At 52.2% G+C, this 18,453-nt stretch overlaps 1 protein-coding gene across 1 annotated transcript in view; it reads left to right on the forward strand.

Annotated features, from left to right (window-relative positions):
- Positions 1 to 315: 315 nt before the first annotated feature.
- Positions 316 to 18,453, forward strand: part of ALDH16A1 (aldehyde dehydrogenase 16 family member A1) — a 30,354-nt gene continuing 12,216 nt past the window's right edge. Inside the window, exons 1-10 of the mRNA XM_032958021.2 lie at positions 316 to 459; positions 8,320 to 8,422; positions 9,783 to 9,909; positions 11,312 to 11,490; positions 12,759 to 12,836; positions 13,492 to 13,676; positions 14,412 to 14,564; positions 15,249 to 15,446; positions 16,416 to 16,514; positions 18,244 to 18,380. Of these exons, the coding sequence (XP_032813912.1) occupies positions 352 to 459; positions 8,320 to 8,422; positions 9,783 to 9,909; positions 11,312 to 11,490; positions 12,759 to 12,836; positions 13,492 to 13,676; positions 14,412 to 14,564; positions 15,249 to 15,446; positions 16,416 to 16,514; positions 18,244 to 18,380 (1,367 nt within the window). The 5' untranslated portion in view covers positions 316 to 351. The remainder of the gene's footprint in view (positions 460 to 8,319; positions 8,423 to 9,782; positions 9,910 to 11,311; positions 11,491 to 12,758; positions 12,837 to 13,491; positions 13,677 to 14,411; positions 14,565 to 15,248; positions 15,447 to 16,415; positions 16,515 to 18,243; positions 18,381 to 18,453) is intronic.

Here is an 18,453-nt window from a genome sequence, read left to right on the forward strand (position 1 = left end):
GAGATTTCATTTGCGATTTTTTTTTTTGAAAGTCAAGCTTCAGTTGAATATTCACTGCGTGATAGATTTTAAACCATGTGATTTAAAATCGCACCCTTTGCGATTTGTTAATCGCATTGTTTCAAATTGCGATTAATCGATTTGAAATCGATTAATCGTTCAGCCCCCAGGGTGAATCGGGGTGCGGAGGGGCGGGGTGAGGGGGCGGGGGGCGGGGTGAGGGGGCCGGGGTGAGGGGGGCGGGGTGAAGGGGGCGGGGTTGAGGGGGCGGGGTGAGGGGTGAGGGGGCGGGGTGAATCCCCCCCCCACCCCACGCTGCCCCTCCCCTCACTCTGCAGCCTCCCTTCCGTCATGGCCGCGTGCGTGGAGGCGCCTCAGCCGATCGCCCCCTCGAGCGTGGCCAGCGTCTTCGACTCCATGGAGTACGGCCCGGCTCCAGAGGCGGCCGACGTGGCACAGGTGCATCATCATCATCCTCCTCTTCTTCTTCCTCCTCCTCTTGTTGTTGTTGCTGCAACCGACGAGTCTTGCTGCTCCGCCACCCACCGCTCGCTGTGACATCTGTGGGGGGTGGGGTGAACAAGAGCTTCATAGCTCATCGGATTACTCCGCGATAAATACAAAAAAACGTTCCGAGCGAGTGACGGCGCCGCCGCCTCCGCTGTCGCCTCGGCTGAGGCGGACAGAAGCCGGAGCGGGCGGCCGGGCGGGCGGCCGGGCGGGGGCCGGGTCCCGTGCTTCGTCGTCGGCGCGAGTTTTCTAGGAAATAGCGGAGGCGGGCCGCAGGCTTCGTGTCGGCCTCTTGAGGGGCGGCGATTAATCGTCGATTAATTGTGGGCGATTGGCGTTCGATTAATCGTCGATTAATCGGCGTCGAACTCGGTAGGACCCCACCCACCCCCCCCATCCAATATTGCGTCCGAGGCAAAACCTTTAACTCAGAGATACTGATTATGAGAAAGAGCGAATGGACCTGTGAGAGAGCCTGCTGCATTTTAGAGAGAGAAATCCAGGTAGGCAGTTTGAGAAAACAACATTTTAGCATTTTATTGGGAAATGTAATGCAATGCAACGCAGAGAGTCGGCTAGCACACAGTTAACGCACTTCCCCCCCATCTCTCTCTATTTAAGACCTCGACACATGCATTGGGTCTCTGTGTGTCTCTCTGTGTGTCTCTCTGTGTGTCTTTGTGTTGTGTCTCTCTGTCTTTCTGTGTGTCTATGTTGTGTCTCTCTGTGTGTCTCTCTGTGTGTCTATGTGTTGTGTCTCTCTGTGTGTCTATGTTGTGTCTCTCTGTGTGTCTGTGTTGTGTGTCTCTCTGTCTATGTTGTGTCTCTCTGTGTCTATGTTGTGTGTCTCTGTGTGTCTATGTTGTGTGTGTCTCTCTGTGTGTATGTGTTGTGTGTCTCTCTGTGTCTATGTTGTGTGTCTTTGTGTTGTGTGTGTCTCTCTGTGTGTGTCTCTGTGTGTCTATGTTGTGTCTCTCTGTGTGTCTCTCTGTGTTGTGTGTCTCTCTGTGTGTCTATGTTGTGTGTCTCTGTGTGTCTGTGTGTTGTCTCTCTCTGTGTGTCTATGTTGTGTGTCTCTGTGTGTCTATGTTGTGTGTGTCTCTCTGTGTGTCTATGTTGTGTGTTTCTCTGTGTGTCTCTCTGTGTGTCTCTGTGTGTCTCTCTCTGTGTGTCTCTGTGTGTGTCTCTCTCTGTGTGTCTATGTTGTGTGTCTCTCTCTGTGTCTATGTTGTGTGTCTCTCTGTGTGTCTATGTTGTGTGTCTCTCTGTGTGTCTCTGTGTTGTGTCTCTCTCTGTGTCTATGTTGTGTGTATCTCTCTGTGTGTCTATGTTGTGTGTCTCTCTCTGTCTTTGTTGTGTCTATCTCTGTGTGTTTATGTTGTGTGTCTCTCTGTGTCTATGTTGTGTGTCTCTGTGTGTCTATGTTGTGTGTGTGTCTCTCTCTCTGCTTGTGTGTCTGTCCGCGTGTATCCGTGCCTGTGTTTTGTCTCTCTCAAATGTAGTTCTACCTGATGACGGTTGCTTGTGTTGCAATCGAAACGTCGTATTCTATTATTTAATGTATTTTCTTTCTACGTGACTTTACCGAAAGAGCCAAAGAGTAATTCCTGCAGTCACGAAAGCTTCAAATCAAATTCGAGGCACTGAATGTCGAAGCCGCTCGAGATAGTTTTGTGTTTTAATTATTACACGCTTTTATTTAACTCGCTCTGTTTTATCCTCAAATCTTGTAACTCAGTTTTCACCCACTTCCCAATGTGGTATCGACTGCAAAACTTGGTATACGTATGTCATACTGATGACAATACTATATTCTATCATTAAATATATATTTTAAAACATTCTTTTGTATATGTTATGTTTCTGCTTGGGTCTAATTGTGCACGCTCAACTGACGTTGGCTGTAAATCACCACGGGCCCCTTACGTTGTGGCAAGCTTCGGGGCCACTTCATGGAGTCGTGGAGTTCTGCCAATACTCGTACGGTACATTTCATTAAAGCGTGTTTTTTTTAAAAGGAATTTTTAAATATTACTTATTTCTCTGCGCGGTGGAAGGGAAACAGGTGGGCGTTGGGTTATTTATCGATGTTTAGTTCGCATTTTACCGGTCTTAATTTTGTTGTGTATAACGGCGCTCGCTCGCGCTTATTTTGAGTTGTAGATTTAGAGGACTGTATCGTGTTTTATTGTGGGCGCTGGCAACCTGCGGCCAGATCTCGTTAAACTAAAATACTAAAGTACGTTTATTTTTTTTTTAGCAGGTGAGGCGCCCATTGAGCTATGTAGCCGTCTTTTTTTTTCAGAAGCGACCCTGGGCCATCGCAGATGGATAGCTGCTCGACGAAGTGGGCTGTCAATCACTTCTTTGAGCTATCGGGCACGGGGAGAGAGACGGTGCGAGAGAGACAGCGAGAGAGAGAGAGCGAGAGACGGAGACAGAGAGAGACGGAAAGAGAAAGACAGAAAGACCGAGAGAGAGACGGTGAGAGAGAGAGACGGAGAGAGAGCGAGAGACGGAGACAGAGCGAGAGACGGAGACAGAGAGTGACGGAAAGAGAAAGACAGAGAGACCAAGAGAGAGAGACGGTAAGAGAGAGAGTGAGAGACGGAGAGAGAACGAGAGACCGAGACAGAGAGAGACAAAAACAGACAGAGAGAGACAAAAACAGACAGAGACACGGAGAGAGAGACACGGAGAGAGACACGGAGAGAGAGAGACACGGAGAGAGACACGGAGAGAGAGAGAGACACGGAGAGAGAGAGAGAGACACGGAGAGAGAGAGACACAGAGAGAGACACGGAGAGAGAAACACGGAGAGAGAGAGACACGGAGAGAGAGAGACACGGAGAGAGAGAGACACGGAGAGAGAGAGACACGGAGAGAGAGAGACGCGGAGAGAGAGAGACACGGAGAGAGAGAGACACGGAGAGAGAGAGACACGGAGAGAGAGAGACACGGAGAGAGAGACATGGAAAGAGAGAGAGACACGGAGAGAGAGAGACACACGGAGAGACAGACAGAGAGACATGCAAAACTCCAAACAATATCAACACATGCAGCAAATTGTGACATCTTACATTACATATAATTGATGGGGGGAGTTAAAGGTCGTGGCCATCGTGAAGAGCGGAATGCTCCGGGCGGGAGTCGACAACGTTTTAAACTGGCAGGCAAAATCGTGTGCACCAATCCCGGCAATCGTTGCATAAGAGTTAATGCGCAACACGACTTTCTACCGAGGGTTCACGTTTCAACCACCAAACATCGTTGCCGTTCGCCAAAAGAATGGAGTTTATCTTGTTGGGTTGGAGGCATGCGGCTGGAATAACAGAGTGGTCCGGATGTCTCGTGACCCCTCCCCCCCCTGTTTAATTCGCTCAAAATGTGCTGTTTTTTTTAGGCGAGGTTTATTTATCCATAATACAGGTGTTTTGGGTTAGATCGCGTAAATATATAAATGTGTCGTTGTTAAACCCGCCACCACCCGACACAGCCAATTAGTAAGGTTTGTCACGTAAACAGAACATGCCAATTCATTACTAGTACAGCACACCGGTGTGTTGGAGAGCAAATTCACAACATTTACAATCTGAGTACGACGTTTCGCCTGTAATTACAACTAGCTTCATCAGGCGACAGCCAGATTTGTGGCGGGTTTAACGGCATATTTATATTTACCCGATGTAACCCAAAAACACCGATATTATGGGTGATATTTGTCGCGAAAGCCTACTGCGTGTTAAACTGAACATTTTCTCTTTGCTATGGTCGTGTGCTGGCTACTATAGCAAAGAGTAAATGTTCAGTTTAACACCTGCCCGCCCTGAGGCAAGCAAGCGAGCATTTCTTTTTTTCACTTTGACCTCGTCGTTGTGTTCTCAGGAGCTGGAAATGGCCGGGTAAATTTTGCAGATAACATTTTAGGACAAAGTCGAAATGCTGCAACGTGCAAACAAGAAGCACGGTGGTTAGGAGATATTACCTACCTTGCCCTGGTATGAAGGAGGAGGTCGTGGGTTCGATCCCGACGCTGACGCCTGCTGTTTATTTGGAGTTTGCGTGTCTCTCTCTCTCTCCGCGTGGTCGCGTGGATTTTTCTCCGGGTCCTCCGGTTTTTCCCTTCACATTTATAATCAACGTGCATTTAGAGTGTTCGGCTGCGGTAAATTTCCACGTGATAAGCCACTTTAATGGGCGATCATCTGTGGCCACGTCGCTTCTGAAAAAGAGCTATGTAGCTCAGTGGGCCTTACCTGGTAAAATAAAAAATAATTCAGCATTCCAACGGCGCACATCTCTATTGGTAGTCCAGGGCATCGTGGAAATTATGCATTCTTATGGGTTGGGGCCAGTTTATCAGCAAGACAACCAAATGTGTACGTTCAACAAGGTGGTGTCTCCTTGGCTGATGGATTGGCCGAGATTTGAACTCGCACCATTGTGAGGTTGAGCACTCTGCTGCAGGGATACTTGACAAAAAAATATGAGTGGTGGCCGTTTTGTATATCTTGGTGTTGGATCCCGAGACTTCGTTTAGCCTTGAATTCACAAGTGGCCAGTTTGCGGTCTAGCACGGGTACGGTACCTTGTAAATAATTGCACACTCGGTGGATGGAAGCTGCCCTTGGCTGTGAAGGGGCTTAAAACTGCAAGCATATTTATCCCCCGTCTATTTAAGACCGAAGCAGGAGGATTCCTCCACAATTCTGGCTGTCCGCCTGATGACGCTGGTTGTAATTATTGGCAAAACGTCACGGTACCTGAATTGTAAATGTTGTGGTCGTTACTTTCCAACACAACGGTGTCCTGTACTAGTAACGAATTGGCATGTTTTGTTTACGTGGCAAACCTTACCAATTGGCTGCGTCGGGTGATGGCGGGTTTACTGACGCGTTTATATTTACGGGATCTAACCCAAAAACCTCTGTTATGGATAATATTGGCCGCGAAAGGCTGACTACTCGGTGTTAAACAAACTGTAAGCACTTTGAATTTCAAGCTGCTGGAAATGCCAAAGTCGATCACGTAAACCTCGCAGACGATGCGAACTTGCACGTTGCTGACGTGGCTGGGTCGGCTCAGGGGTCAGCGCTGAGCTGGCATTGCTAAGATCCTGGGGGTTTCAAAGCCAGGCAGGGAGTCAAGTCGATGGCCTCAGTCCTGTCACCAATAACTGCACAAACCTTCCCCCCCCCCCCATGCATATAGCATCCTGCACGAAACCAAATACGGCTGAAAAATATTACGGTCAAGCAAATAAAGCCGGCATCAGAACCAAGTTTAATACCATTGAACATTATTGATCCGGTCGTGTGATACAATCATGAGCAGTGAATATCAATGTGACCCTTGCATTTGTGACTTTTGTTCCTTACACCTCAGTGGGTCCATGCCTGCTCGTAAACCTGTGATTTATCAGATGTTCCACTTCATACCAGGAGGGTGGGGTCTCAGGGAATGCAGGGGTTACTGCGGCTGTCTTGTGTGCATGGCAAGAGTGTAACAATGCGCCGATTAAAATCGATTCTTACGCTCGCGGGTATTTTCGTCAAAAAGTGCTTGTAAGAATTCGTTATTTCTGGAAGCATTGTTATCGGTCCACCACAAGTCAACTGAAGCGAACTAATCTGGACGCAGGCTCATACGTTGCTACTACTCATCCACGCGAATGCAAGAATGCAATTTTCAATGTTGGTATACCTTGCATGTAGCGGGTTTATATTAGCATCAACGTCATTCCATAACGAAGCACAGACATGAAGTTTCTTAAATCGCTCTGTTACTCCTACAGCTTCGCCAAAAAATTATCATCATCGCATTGTGCAAGTGGCCGATTTGTTTGAGTGGCACGGCTGGGGCCAATCGCCATGCCATTGCATCCCCCGGGTCACTGGCAAAAGCTGTTACGTGCATACAGCAGGGGCTGGGAGGTTTTAATCATTGGTTTAAAACAATTAAATATCCCCACCCACCATTGTCATTCGTACTGCAGAGCTACTCTGAAAAACGGCCAGTGCCGGAATTGTCAGCCTGGTTTGTGATATATCGGCGAGTGGTGTGGGTGCACCGATCGCTACGCTCGTGACGGAGCGTGTGGAATTGCGGCGCACGTGAGAGGGTCTGTTCTTTACAATGTGCGCAAATTTTGACACGGGTTATTTGCAAATGTTGAAGTTATGACCATCGAGGACAAACGAGGCTGTAGGCGTGGGGCGTGAATTTTAAGGTGAAATAACACAAATGGTGGTGGTGAAAACGATCCAAAAATAGTCATTGATTCCTGAATACAGTCAAGACCGCATCGTGGCGTTTTGTTTTGTTTGTGATTGCTGTTTTCATTGCTGTACTTTATTGTATTGGGTTTTCTTTTTGTCATTTTGGTCATTTAGGTGACGGTCATTTTGGTGACCCAGTTCACTCTTGCCAAAGTCGGCTCATCCTGGTCTCTTTGAGTTCTCTCCTGGTACAACAAAATAAATCTGACCTTGAATATAATCCTTTTGTGGCCTGCAAATTGTAAAATGCTATAAGACGGTGTTAATGATGGATGATAGTCGTTTTATGCATTCTCTTTCTCTCACCCCCTTCTAAAAACGTTCCTTTGTATTTAGTCTTGACCGCACATTTTCTTCGTAACTTTACATTTGTATTGATGCATCGCTTGGAGTTGGAGAAAGTGAAGTCCGATGGTTTTCCAGGAGACTTTACGGAAACCCTTTCCCGCTTCGGTAACATAACGTGCATGCCATCCAAACGAAACCAGAAGAAAAACTAAAATAAAATAGCTTGAGCGGTACCGAGGCTCCCACAAGGCCATGCGAGAGGGCGTGCGGCACAGTTTGGCGCCAGCCATCGAGTGCAGTCGCTACGGTTCTCCTTAAAAACGACGGCGCTACGTCTCTCTAAATAAAATTAACCCCGAGCCGCTTGCGCGCTCCCAAGATTCGGTGGTGAACGGGACACCCACCCTGTAACTTGCAGGCGTCTCGGACGGGAAAGGGTTAATTATAAGACGTGTAATTATCTTCTAACTCTCTTGTGGCCTTGCGCATCACGGATCTTGTATCTCTTCTACCGCCCTTCTCTCTCCCCACTTCCCCTCTGCTCCAGCAAATCACCTGTCTCAACCTACCTCCAATGTACACACGATGGGAGGTCATGCCTTTTCTTCTGCTGCTCCTTCTGCCTGAAAACGACGTTTCCTACACTGTCAGCACTATTGAAATGCAAAAACACAGCGATTCGACCCGTAAACGCCTGGATCTTTCCCGTCAACTGCCAAGATGCCTAACATGCCCTCGAGGTGCGCCTAGCGTGGCACAAGCGCTGCGTTGATGCGACCGTACTTGGTGGCAAATGTGTTGGCTGTTGGCATACGTATGTGCTGCCACTGATGCACATCGCTCTGTGTGTGTGCGCGTGTACACGGTCGTGGGGACCGCCAGCGCAACGGTTAGCGCTACGCTGCGCTACTAACCCGGTGACCCGAGTTCGATTCCCGGTCACGCACAACACCAGTTACGATTATCTGAATCGCCCCTGGGCCTCCCCTAGGCCGACTCGGCCTCAGATAATTACCTGGTGCCTTGTGTAAGCATCGCCACTGGGGAGACAAAGGCGGTCGGGCGTGGTGCTCGCCACCCACCCCCCCCCCCCCCCCATGTGCCGTGCCGGCCTTCACATGTGCTACTCGCTAACGGCACTTGCCCCAACAGCCTGTTAAGGCTATACGGGGGATCTTTGTCTTGGTATGCTTGCATACTGGTGTGTACGTGCACATCAACCTCTATATGTGTGTGCGTGTAGGCATGGCTGGATTCCCACGGCCGAAGTCTGGGCCACTTTATCGATGGCAAGTGGGTGAAGCCAGAGGGGCGTCCCACATACACCTCTCGCAACCCTGCCACCGGTAAACCGTTTTTCCCCCCACATTCGTTATTACAACCACCACCATCATCATCATCAGCCATGATCAATCCACTGCTGGACGACGGCCTCCCCCAAAGCCGTCGACAATGCCTCACGCAAATTCTGCGACGTGATAATCCGTCTAGCGTCTTCACACGAGGCTCCGTCTCCGCGGCGATTGGTTCCGTCTCCACGGTGATCGTCTCCGTCTCCACGGCGATCGTCTCCGTCTCCGTGGCAATCGGCTCCGTCTCCGTGGCGATAGGCTCCGTCTCCACGGCGATAGGCTCCGTCTCCGTGGCGATCGGTTGCATCTCCGCCTTGTGCGATGCTACGCCTAGGCAACCGTACGACCGCTTATTCCTACCACGCGCGTCATAGTTTCGTTCATATAAGGTTTTACCCTTTCTGGCAATTAAAACAGGAGGTGTTAAGATGTTAAAACACCAAACAGAAACATTTTGCAAGGAATCAAGTCTGTATTAACCACACACAGTACTTGTGGTGAACATGCAAACAAAATGATGTATCTGATAAGATATGCATTGTCTATTAAACTGATTGGTCTACACCAGAGAGAGCTTAACACGTCGCCCAATCAGTTTCAAAGACAATGCGATTTCTATTATCAGAGCATATTTTTTTTGTTTGCATGTTCACCACAAGTACTGTGTGTGTGGTTAATGCAGGCAGGATTCCTTGCAAAATGTTTCTGTTTGGTGTTTTAACTTCTTAACACCTCCTGTTTTATTGGCAGAAAGGATCAAACCAATTCTTATATTTTGACACTCGCAACAAAGGTCCCGTATTGTCGTTTCGTTCACTCAATCGCGTTACATCCAGTTCGCATCCGCGTTACAAACAAGTGCGTTCCCTAATACACTCGTCGTGTAAAATCCAATGAAAACCACTCGTTATCGGAGTATAGACTTGACCTCCGTGTACTGTGAGTGGACGTCAGCCCTACGTAGCCACAGAGCCATGTGCCAGCCTCCTCCTCCTCTAGCACGTGCAGGACAACGACAATCAACTACCGCACGGCCACTCCCTCGCAGACTTCACAGCCCCGGACGATGATGCGCCGCCATCTCCTAGCTCCCCCGTATTCACGCAGCGGGATCGTCACGGAGTAGTGCTTCGCCCCGTCGATGCTCGGCGGGAGGGGCACACACGCACACACACACACCTTGCCCTGGTCACACCGGGAGCGGTTCAACTGAACCCACGGGGCGCCTCGCGAGACTGTCGCCTCGGTGCGAGTTAAAAACGAAGTGAGCGAGCGCGGAATCGACGGCTCGCCCCATCGTCTGCGTCCGCTCGGCTGCCCCCCCCCCCCGCCCCCCGCCCCCACGTGCGCCCAGGCGAGGTGCTCGCGGACACCGTGCAGGGCACGACGGAGGATGTGGCGCTGGCGGTGGGAGCGGCGCGCCGAGCGTTCTCGTCCTGGAGCGCCCTGGCCCCCCACGTCCGTGCCCGCCACCTCTACAGGTGTGTGGGGGAGTGGGGGGGCGTGCAGGTTGCAGGCGCACGACCAGCATGTTGAGCTACGATCGACGGCCACGCGCGCATGTGTGGGGAGCGGTTGTGTAGTGGACCCGGTGAGCCGAATTCGACTCCCGCTCACGGCCAACACCGGTGATGATTATCTGTACCGGCTCTTGGGCCTCCCCTAGGTCGACTCAGCCTCAAATGAGTACCTGGTGCAGCGGGTAGACATCGCCACTGGGGAGACAAAGGCGGCCGGGCGTGGTGTTGGCCACCCACCGCCTCGCGTACCGTTTTGGCCTTCATAGTTGCTCGCTAACGGCACTTCCTCCAACAGTCTGTTGAGGCTACACGGGGGGGGGGGGGGGGGGGGGGGGTCTTTGTGCACTATGTGCGTGCTCGCACCGGTTGGATTGTCCCGATTGTCCTGCAAGTTAAAAGTGGGCACATGAAGCTTTTTATTATATATATGTTTTTCATAACATTGTATCGTCATTAAAGAACCCAGAATACAAAGTGGGTTAAAAAAAGAGGGGGAAAAAAACCCAGCAGATAACGCGTTGACAAGCTCGACCTAGCACGTGAAAGCTTCTGAACGGGTGAATTGCGTCTGTCGTGGCTTTTGTAAAAGCCGACGGTGGCGCAGATTCTTAGTGGGTGGCCGATGTAGATGATGTAGAGCAACAACTACGATTTCACATTCAGGCGGTCAAGCCAGATGACCGCGTCAGGAGCAGCGGAGTAGTGTATCATCATCGCCGTCATGTCTCCTTCGTATTTATGGATCGGCATTACGTCCTTATACATTGTACGGTATGTTCTGGATGACCACAGTCGCACACTGCTACTGGAAAGTTTTTCATCTTCCATTTGTGCGTCAGGTATTCGCATCTACTGCCATGGTTTGTGTCAGTGGATGCGGTTTAGGGTGGACCATGAGCCTCGTGGTGGGAGATCAAACTCGGAGATTGTCTGCGTTGGGTCTTTCACAAGGTCTTTGTTTTTGTGAGCTAGTGGGTGCCGCTAAATAAAACCATAAGCCAATCCGGTGAGCGAGCCTGTTCATAACAATTTCCACCGACGGTAGAAAGTGTTGAACCCTGGTCGTAATCACCAGCGAAACGTCACAGTACTCGAATTGTAAATGTTGTGGGTTTACTCTGCAACACGCCGGTCTGCTGAAGTAGCAACTAATTGGCACGTTTTGTTCACGTGACAAACCTTACTAATTGGCTGCGGTGGGTTTAACGGCGCATTTTCTATTTACGCGATCTAACCTCTGTTTAGGATCATATCGTTCGCGAAAGCCTACTGCTGCGTGTCAACGCGTTGACTTGTGCACGCCCCTCCTCCTCCTCCCTCCCTCACCCTCCCGCCCCCCGCTGCTCCGTGTTGCCCGTGGCAGCGTGGCGCGTCACGTGCAGAAGCACCAGCGGTTGCTGAGCGTCCTCGAGAGCCTGGACAACGGCAAGCCGATCCGCGAGTCGCGCGACTGCGACGTGCCGCTGGTCGTGCGCCACCTGTACCACCACGCGGGCTGGGCGCAGCTCGCCAGCCAGGAGATGGGCGCCTGGAAGCCGCTGGGTGAGATGGCGAGCGCCCGCGGGGGCGGCGACGGGGGCGTTGTTACCGGGCACGGCGCGCGTTGCCCTTCGCCCGGCTAGAGCCCTCTCCCGTTCCGAGGCGTCTGCGAGTTGAGAATCAGAATGATTGCCGTCGGCTCCGCGGTGCAGCCTGCGAGTCGATTTTTAGGGGGGGATGCTGATCGTTGTGCGACCGATGGGGATGTAACTGTGTGCGGGCGGCATCCTCGCCATTGGTTGCTTGCGCTCGCGTGGAAATCTACGATCAGCGATTCCAACTTGATGCCTCTATATTTACTTTTATTTTCCCGACCGAATTATGTTTTTTGATGTCCGTACTGGGCCCAGGGCCCTCCATTCCTTCAGCGACCCGCGCTGACCAGCAGCGTGGGTTAGGTACAGAATCAGAATCTTCATTTATCCTCGAGGAATCCGATGAGCTATAAATCTTTTTTTCACAGATGTCCAGTCAGGGCACGGGGTCAGAACATTACAACAACAATACAAAAACACGATCGGAGTGCAAAGTATAGGAAAGGTCAACGAATCACTTAAAAAAAATATACAAATAAAACTGAAATATTTTTTTATCTTACCAGGTTAAACCCACTGAGGTATTAACATTTTTTCAGAAGCAATCTGACCACAAATGATAGCTCAACAAAGTGGCTTATCGTGTGTAAATGTATAGCAGTTGCTGGGTGGGTATCCCGTTGACCGCTGAATCTCGGAACGCGCAAGCAGTTCAGCATTCATTTGTTTAGAGAGGCGTAGCGCCGTTGTTTTTAAAGACGTCGTACTCGCCGCAGAGAACTGTAGCGACGCGACTGCACTCGATGATAACTGGCCCCAACCTGTGCCGCGCCATCTGAATGGGAAAGAGCTAATAAGCGAAAGCGAAAGCTCTGGAACGATTCGTAGCCCCGTCTTCCTCTTCGCCAGGGCGTCTTGGAGTGATCTTGCACGCGATGAGCGGCTTACGTCGCATCTCACCTCGGCACATTTTAACTTTGGGCACCACCCCCCCCCCCGAGCGACAGCTGTCCCTGCATGGCACAATTCAATATTCATTGATGAAACTGTTGAGACTTTTTCCTTGCCAGTCGCTCCTTGCCCGGGGGCTTTTGCCCCGGGTTTTGATTCACTGGTCAGGTGTCGCCGAGTCTCCCAACGCCGTCCCCTCGGCGTCTTCCTGGGTACAAACGAGCGTAAAAGGAAAACTAAAGTGAAACGCAATCCCGCTCGTGTCCCGTGCGTGCGCGCGTGCAGGGGTGGTGTCGGCGATCGTGCCCTGGAACTTCCCTCTGATGCTGATGGCGTGGAAAGTGTGCCCTGCCCTTGCTATGGGTGAGCATCGGCCGGTCTGCGATGGAATGAAACGCCTCCCACCCACGCCCGCGATAATAAACCCTGTTATGCTGTGACTGTGAACCTTTTATTTGACCAGTTGAGGCCCACTGAGCTATGTAGCTCTCTTTCAGAAGTGACCCGGGCCCCAAAACAATAGCTTGACGAAGTGGCTTATCAAGTGCAAATTTCTAGCGGCCAATAAAACGCGTGACGTTGATTTTAAATGTGGAGGGAAAAACCGGAGGACCCGGTGAAAAATCCACGCGACCACGGGGAGAGAGACATGCAAACTCCCAAATATGTTTTACTCCTACTATGTAAGGTCCACTCAGCTGTGTAGCACTCTTTCAGAAGCGACCTGGCCACAAATGACAGCTCAACGAAGTGGCTTATAATAATAATAATAATTAAAACTTACAAAGCGCTTTTAAACAAACTTTCTCACGTGGAAATGCATAGCAGCCAAAATACTCTTAAACACGTGTTCATATTCAGCGGGCGTCAGGGTCGGGATCGACCAACTCGACCTTCCGTACACCAGGCGAGGTTACCTGCGGAGGAGCACGAGTAATGGGACGTGGCGCCCCCACGCGCCCGTGCCCCCATTTGTCTCTCTCTCTCTCGTCTCTCTCTCTCTCGTCTCTCCGCGTAGGCAACACGGTGGTGCTAAAGCCGGCCACGTACACGCGGCTCACCGCGCTGCTTTTCGCCGAGGTGTGCGCCGAGGCCGGGCTGCCCCCCGGCGTCTTCAACGTCGTCACCGGCAACGGCGCCTTCGGCGGCCTCCTCGCGGCGCACCCCGACGTGGACAAGGTGGCCTTCACCGGCTCCACCGAGGTGCGTGGACGTGCACTGGTCCGGCGGGGGAGGGGGAGACAAACGCTGCGCCCTGCCGCTGACGTCTGCTGCAGGGGGTCGGAGTCGGGGGTCGCCCCGGGCCTGGGGCTGGTGCGGTGATCCGGCACGCACTCACGCACTAAACCCGCCAACGGTGAGAGTTCGACCACGGGACGTGGTTAAAAGTCAGAGCTGGTCCCGTCTGCAGCTTGCGCTCGGCTCGGTTGCCAGTCGCAGTTGCCATCGGGTGGGAGGTGTTCATTCGGACTGACCGGCGTGGTGAAGTATGGTCAAACAGCCCTAATGGCTGACACGGCAACGCCTTCATCCAGCAGTGAGTAGACAAAAGGGCTCTAAGTTACGTAATCCAAGCTCCTGATAGCAGGCATTGGGTGCGTACTGAATCACCCGTCTGTCTACGGCAGCGATTCGATGAATTGTCACGGTTCTGGTTTACGATTCGGTTTAAGATTGGGTCTCGTTCATTCTGTCCCGCTCGCTCGCCGTCCCGTTTCCCGTCGGCTCGGCCAAACGCCGCAGGACGTCTCGCGAGTTTTTGCCTGAATTGTGCACGGCGCGGTCGACCGCTTTGATGCGTGCGACTCTTTGCCGTGGCGGCCTAAGGGTTATTGCCGCGCTCGCTTCAAAGTGACGCTCGGCGCCCAGGTGTCCCGTGGCGCCAATCGTCGGGAGGGTTTTTCCGCTGTGCGCCACCCCCCCCCGCCCCGCCCGCAGGTGGGACAGATGCTCCGGCGAGCCACGGCAGGGACGGGAAAGAAGCTGTCGCTGGAGCTCGGCGGGAAGTCGCCATTCGTGGTGTTCGAGTCGGCCGACCTGGACAGCGCCGTCGAGGGGATCGTCGATGCCATCTGGTTCAACCAAGGGCAGGTACCGGTGGTGCCGCTTGGGACGTCGCACGCGTACTGGGATTCCCCGGGGCTGTTAATCCGTGCGTACATCGTGTGTGCTTCCTTCCGTACGTACGTACGTAAATGCTTACGTTGATGTGCACATTCACACACACGCGCGCGCACACATATATACCGGGTGCTTCACGTGTGTGCCTACGTTAAACTCCTTTCGCGCCGTACGTAGCCAACCGCGCCAATCGGAGGGGGCCGTTCACGGCGTCGTCCGGACGACCGAGGAATAGTGAAGTGGGGCTCTGGGGCAGGACAACGTTCGTCAAGATCAGCTCGGCGAAGTCGCTTACGCTCTTTTAAGTCTAGGTTGAAAACTAAAAAAAAAAAAAAAATTTCGGCTCCTGCTTTTTGTGTTTAGTTTGTTGCACTTCCCCCCGCGCCTGTGCGTGCGCCCACGTTGTGGCCTGGTGTGTCCACGTTGTGGCCTCGTGTGTCCACGTTGTGGCCTCGTGTGTCCACGTTGTGGCCTCGCGTGTCCACGTTGTGGCCTCGTGTGTCCACGTTGTGGCCTCGTGTGTCCACGTTGTGGCCTCGCGTGTCCACGTTGTGGCCTCGCGTGTCCACGTTGTGGCCTCGTGTGTCCACGTTGTGGCCTCGTGTGTCCACGTTGTGGCCTCGTGTGTCCACGTTGTGGCCTCGCCTGTCCCAGGTGTGCTGCGCAGGCTCCCGCCTGCTCGTGCAGGAGTCGGTGTGGCAGCCGCTGCTGGCGCGGCTGCGCGAGCGCATGTCGCGCCTGCGCGTGGGCGACAGCCTCGACAAGACGATGGATGTGGGCGCCCTGGTGGACGAGTCGCAGCGGACGACGATCCGGGGCTTCGTGGAGGAGGCGAGGGCCGAGGGAGCCGAGGTGAGGGAGTCGCGCGGCGAGCGTCGCGGGTTAGGGGGTCGCGCGATGCCGCCACACGCCACCCCGTTGTGGCTTCGCCCGATTAGCACGGCCGCTTACGCACGGTGCGAAAGAAGTTTGTGCGTGCGTGCGTGCGTGCGTACGTGCGTACGTGCGTGCGTCTGTGTGGTGCGTGCTAGGGTTGTGGGGAGCGTTGGCGCCGCGGTTAGCTTGCCGCGATACGAACCCGGCGAACCCGAGTTCGGTTCCCGCTCACGACCAGCACCAGTGGCGATTTATCGGAACCGGTTCTGTGCCTCCCCTCGGTCGACTCGGCCTTAAATGAGTACCTGGTACGGTGCGCAAACATCGCCAATGGGGAGACAAAGGCGGCCCCGGGCGTGGTGCCGGCCACCCACCCACCCCCTTCGTGTGCTGTGCCGGCCTTCATAGGTGCTCGCTAACAGCACCTGCCCCAACAGTCTGTTAAGGTTACACGGAGGGGGAGATCTTTGTTGTTTGTGTGCAGGGGTGGGGGAGGTGTGCGTGGCAAGGGGAGCGATAGCGTTGCGGTTAGCGTGTACTGCCCTTCGAACCCGGCGACCATGGAAAAGTAATTAGGGCTTTCTGGAATCGTTATTCTGACCTCCTGGATCTTGCCCTGATGATGTCTCCTGCAAGACGCCCGATCCAACTGCCGCATTTGGTTGTGAACATGCAAACTCCAAATACGCAGCAGCCGTCGGGGTCGGCATGGAATCCACGACCTTCTTGCACACCAGGCGAGGTAGTTAACATCTCATGGCCACCGGACTCAAACTCTTGCTTAGTTTCCACACCCCGATTGGATTGGGTACTTTCAGTGTGTGTCGTAGGCGTTTAGTGTGTGACGGGCGAGGCGCGTGAGGGGGAGGGGAGGGGAGGGGGGTCGTTAAATTGATTTAACCCCGAGCGTTAATCGCGTGCTGAACGTGCGTTTTGCCCGTGCAGGTGTACCAGGTGTGCGCGAGCCTGCCGCCCAAGGGGCTGTTCTACCCACCCACCCTGATCACCAACGTCAACACGGCATCCCGGGTCGTCAGAGAGGAGGTGTGACCGCCCTGTCGTGGCCCATGGCTAGAAACCACCTTGCACTTTGTTGGACTTTGTTATTCTGGACGGTTTAAAAAAAAAAAAAAATCTATTTATGTTTTCAAAGCGTTGATGCCGTCGGCTGTATTCGTCTATAATAGAGGTTTTTTTTGTTGGGTTAGATCGCGTAAATATATAAATGTGTCGTTGTTAAACCCGCCACCAACCGACACGGCCAACTAGTAAGATTTTTCACGTGAACAGAACGTGCCAATTCGTCACTAGTACAGCACTAGCGTATAGTGTAGTGTATAGTAGTGTAGCGTGTAGTCTAGTGTAGTGTATAGTAATGTAGTGTGTGGTGTATAGTAGTGTAGAGTGTAGTATAGTGTATAGTAGTGTAGTAAACTAGTACAGCGCACCGGTGTGTTGGAGAGCCAAGCCACAACATTTACAATCCGAGTACGACGTTTCGCCAGTAATTACAACCAGCTTCATCAGGCGGACAGCCAGATTTGTGGAGAAATCCTCCTGTTTCGTTCCTTAAATAGAGGGGGAGATGTGATGACGTCACTTGTGAGCCCTTCCGTCCGCCCGTTGCATAACGGGAGGCACGCATCTCGATTGAAAACTAATTTATTTAGAACTGCTCGTTGTTATGTGTAGTTTGTTGTCCTTCCCCCCGCACCTCCAATTAGCACGGTTGGCTACGTACGGTGCGAAAGAAGTTCAAAATACATGCATACACCAAGTGGGAATGTAGCAGCCAAGTACTCTGAACGCACGTTGATTCAAAAAATTGAGGGAAAAGAACGCGAGAGACACGCAAACTCCAAATATACAATAGGCGTCGTCAGGCTCGGGATTGAACCCCACGACCTCCTGCATACCCGGCGAGGCAGTTAACATCTCGTGGTGCGGAAGAAGTGGAACATGCATACATACAACATATATACAACATACATACATAACCCCGGTTATCGACAGTTCAATGTGAACAGAAGTTTGGCGTATGGTTGTGTATGTAATTAGGGATTCGTTCCAATCTGGTTACGTTAAAAGGGTCCCTACGGAATCGCTGAGACATCTGGCGTGTAGAGCCCTTGCGTACCACAGAACACACTCGCGCTTTACAACAGTCATGAAATGTGTTCGGAGTAATTTCCGTAGCTTGTGTGCATCACCTGCAACAATTTGGTTGAATGCCATGGCATTCGCATACAAAAATTAATTCTGAAATATTTACCGCGTAATTACCGCTGTTTAAATTATCTTAATGAATTGCCCCACTAACCTTGAAGAATCGAAGCATTTCTATTCACCACGTGCTGCCTGTCAGAACTGCAGATCGCCCACGTCCGTGTGCATTGCAAGTGCAATGCAATTAGGATTTACGTAGCGTCTCCTATCTAATACAGCTGCATCTGAAGATGCCGTCACATCCACGTGCACTGTACGTTATTAATCAAGTTTCCTGCTGCTGCCGCTGTTCCTGCTGCTGCTGTTGCTGCTGCTACCACTGTTGCTGATGCTGGTGCCGCCGCCGCTGCTGTTGCTGCTGCTGCTACCACTGTTGCTGATGCTGGTGCCGTTGCTGCTGTTGCTGATGCTACCACTGTTGCTGATGCTGGTGCCGTTGCTGCTGTTGCTGATGCTACCACTGTTGCTGATGCTGGTGCTGCTGTTGCTGCTGCTGCCACTGTTGCTGCCGCTACTGCTGCGGCTGTTATTGCCGCTATTGCTGCAGGTCTTTGGGCCAGTGTTGGTGGCGCTTCCCTTCCGCACGGCGAAGGAAGCCGTCGAACTGGCCAACAACACGCCGTACGGCTTGGCGGCGAGCGTGTGGACAGAGAAACTCTCCCTGGCTCTGGAGGTCGCCTTGTCGTGAGTCCGCTTCGATGAACATGGCAGATTTTTGTTTATTTGTGCGTGTGCGGGTGTTTGCTTAGCGCTTTTT

The sequence above is a fragment of the Petromyzon marinus genome, chromosome 21, assembly GCF_048934315.1.
Source record: "Petromyzon marinus isolate PM22_M1 ecotype Great Lakes invasive population chromosome 21, UKy_Petmar_22M1.pri1.0, whole genome shotgun sequence".
NCBI classification, from domain to species: domain Eukaryota; kingdom Metazoa; phylum Chordata; class Hyperoartia; order Petromyzontiformes; family Petromyzontidae; genus Petromyzon; species Petromyzon marinus.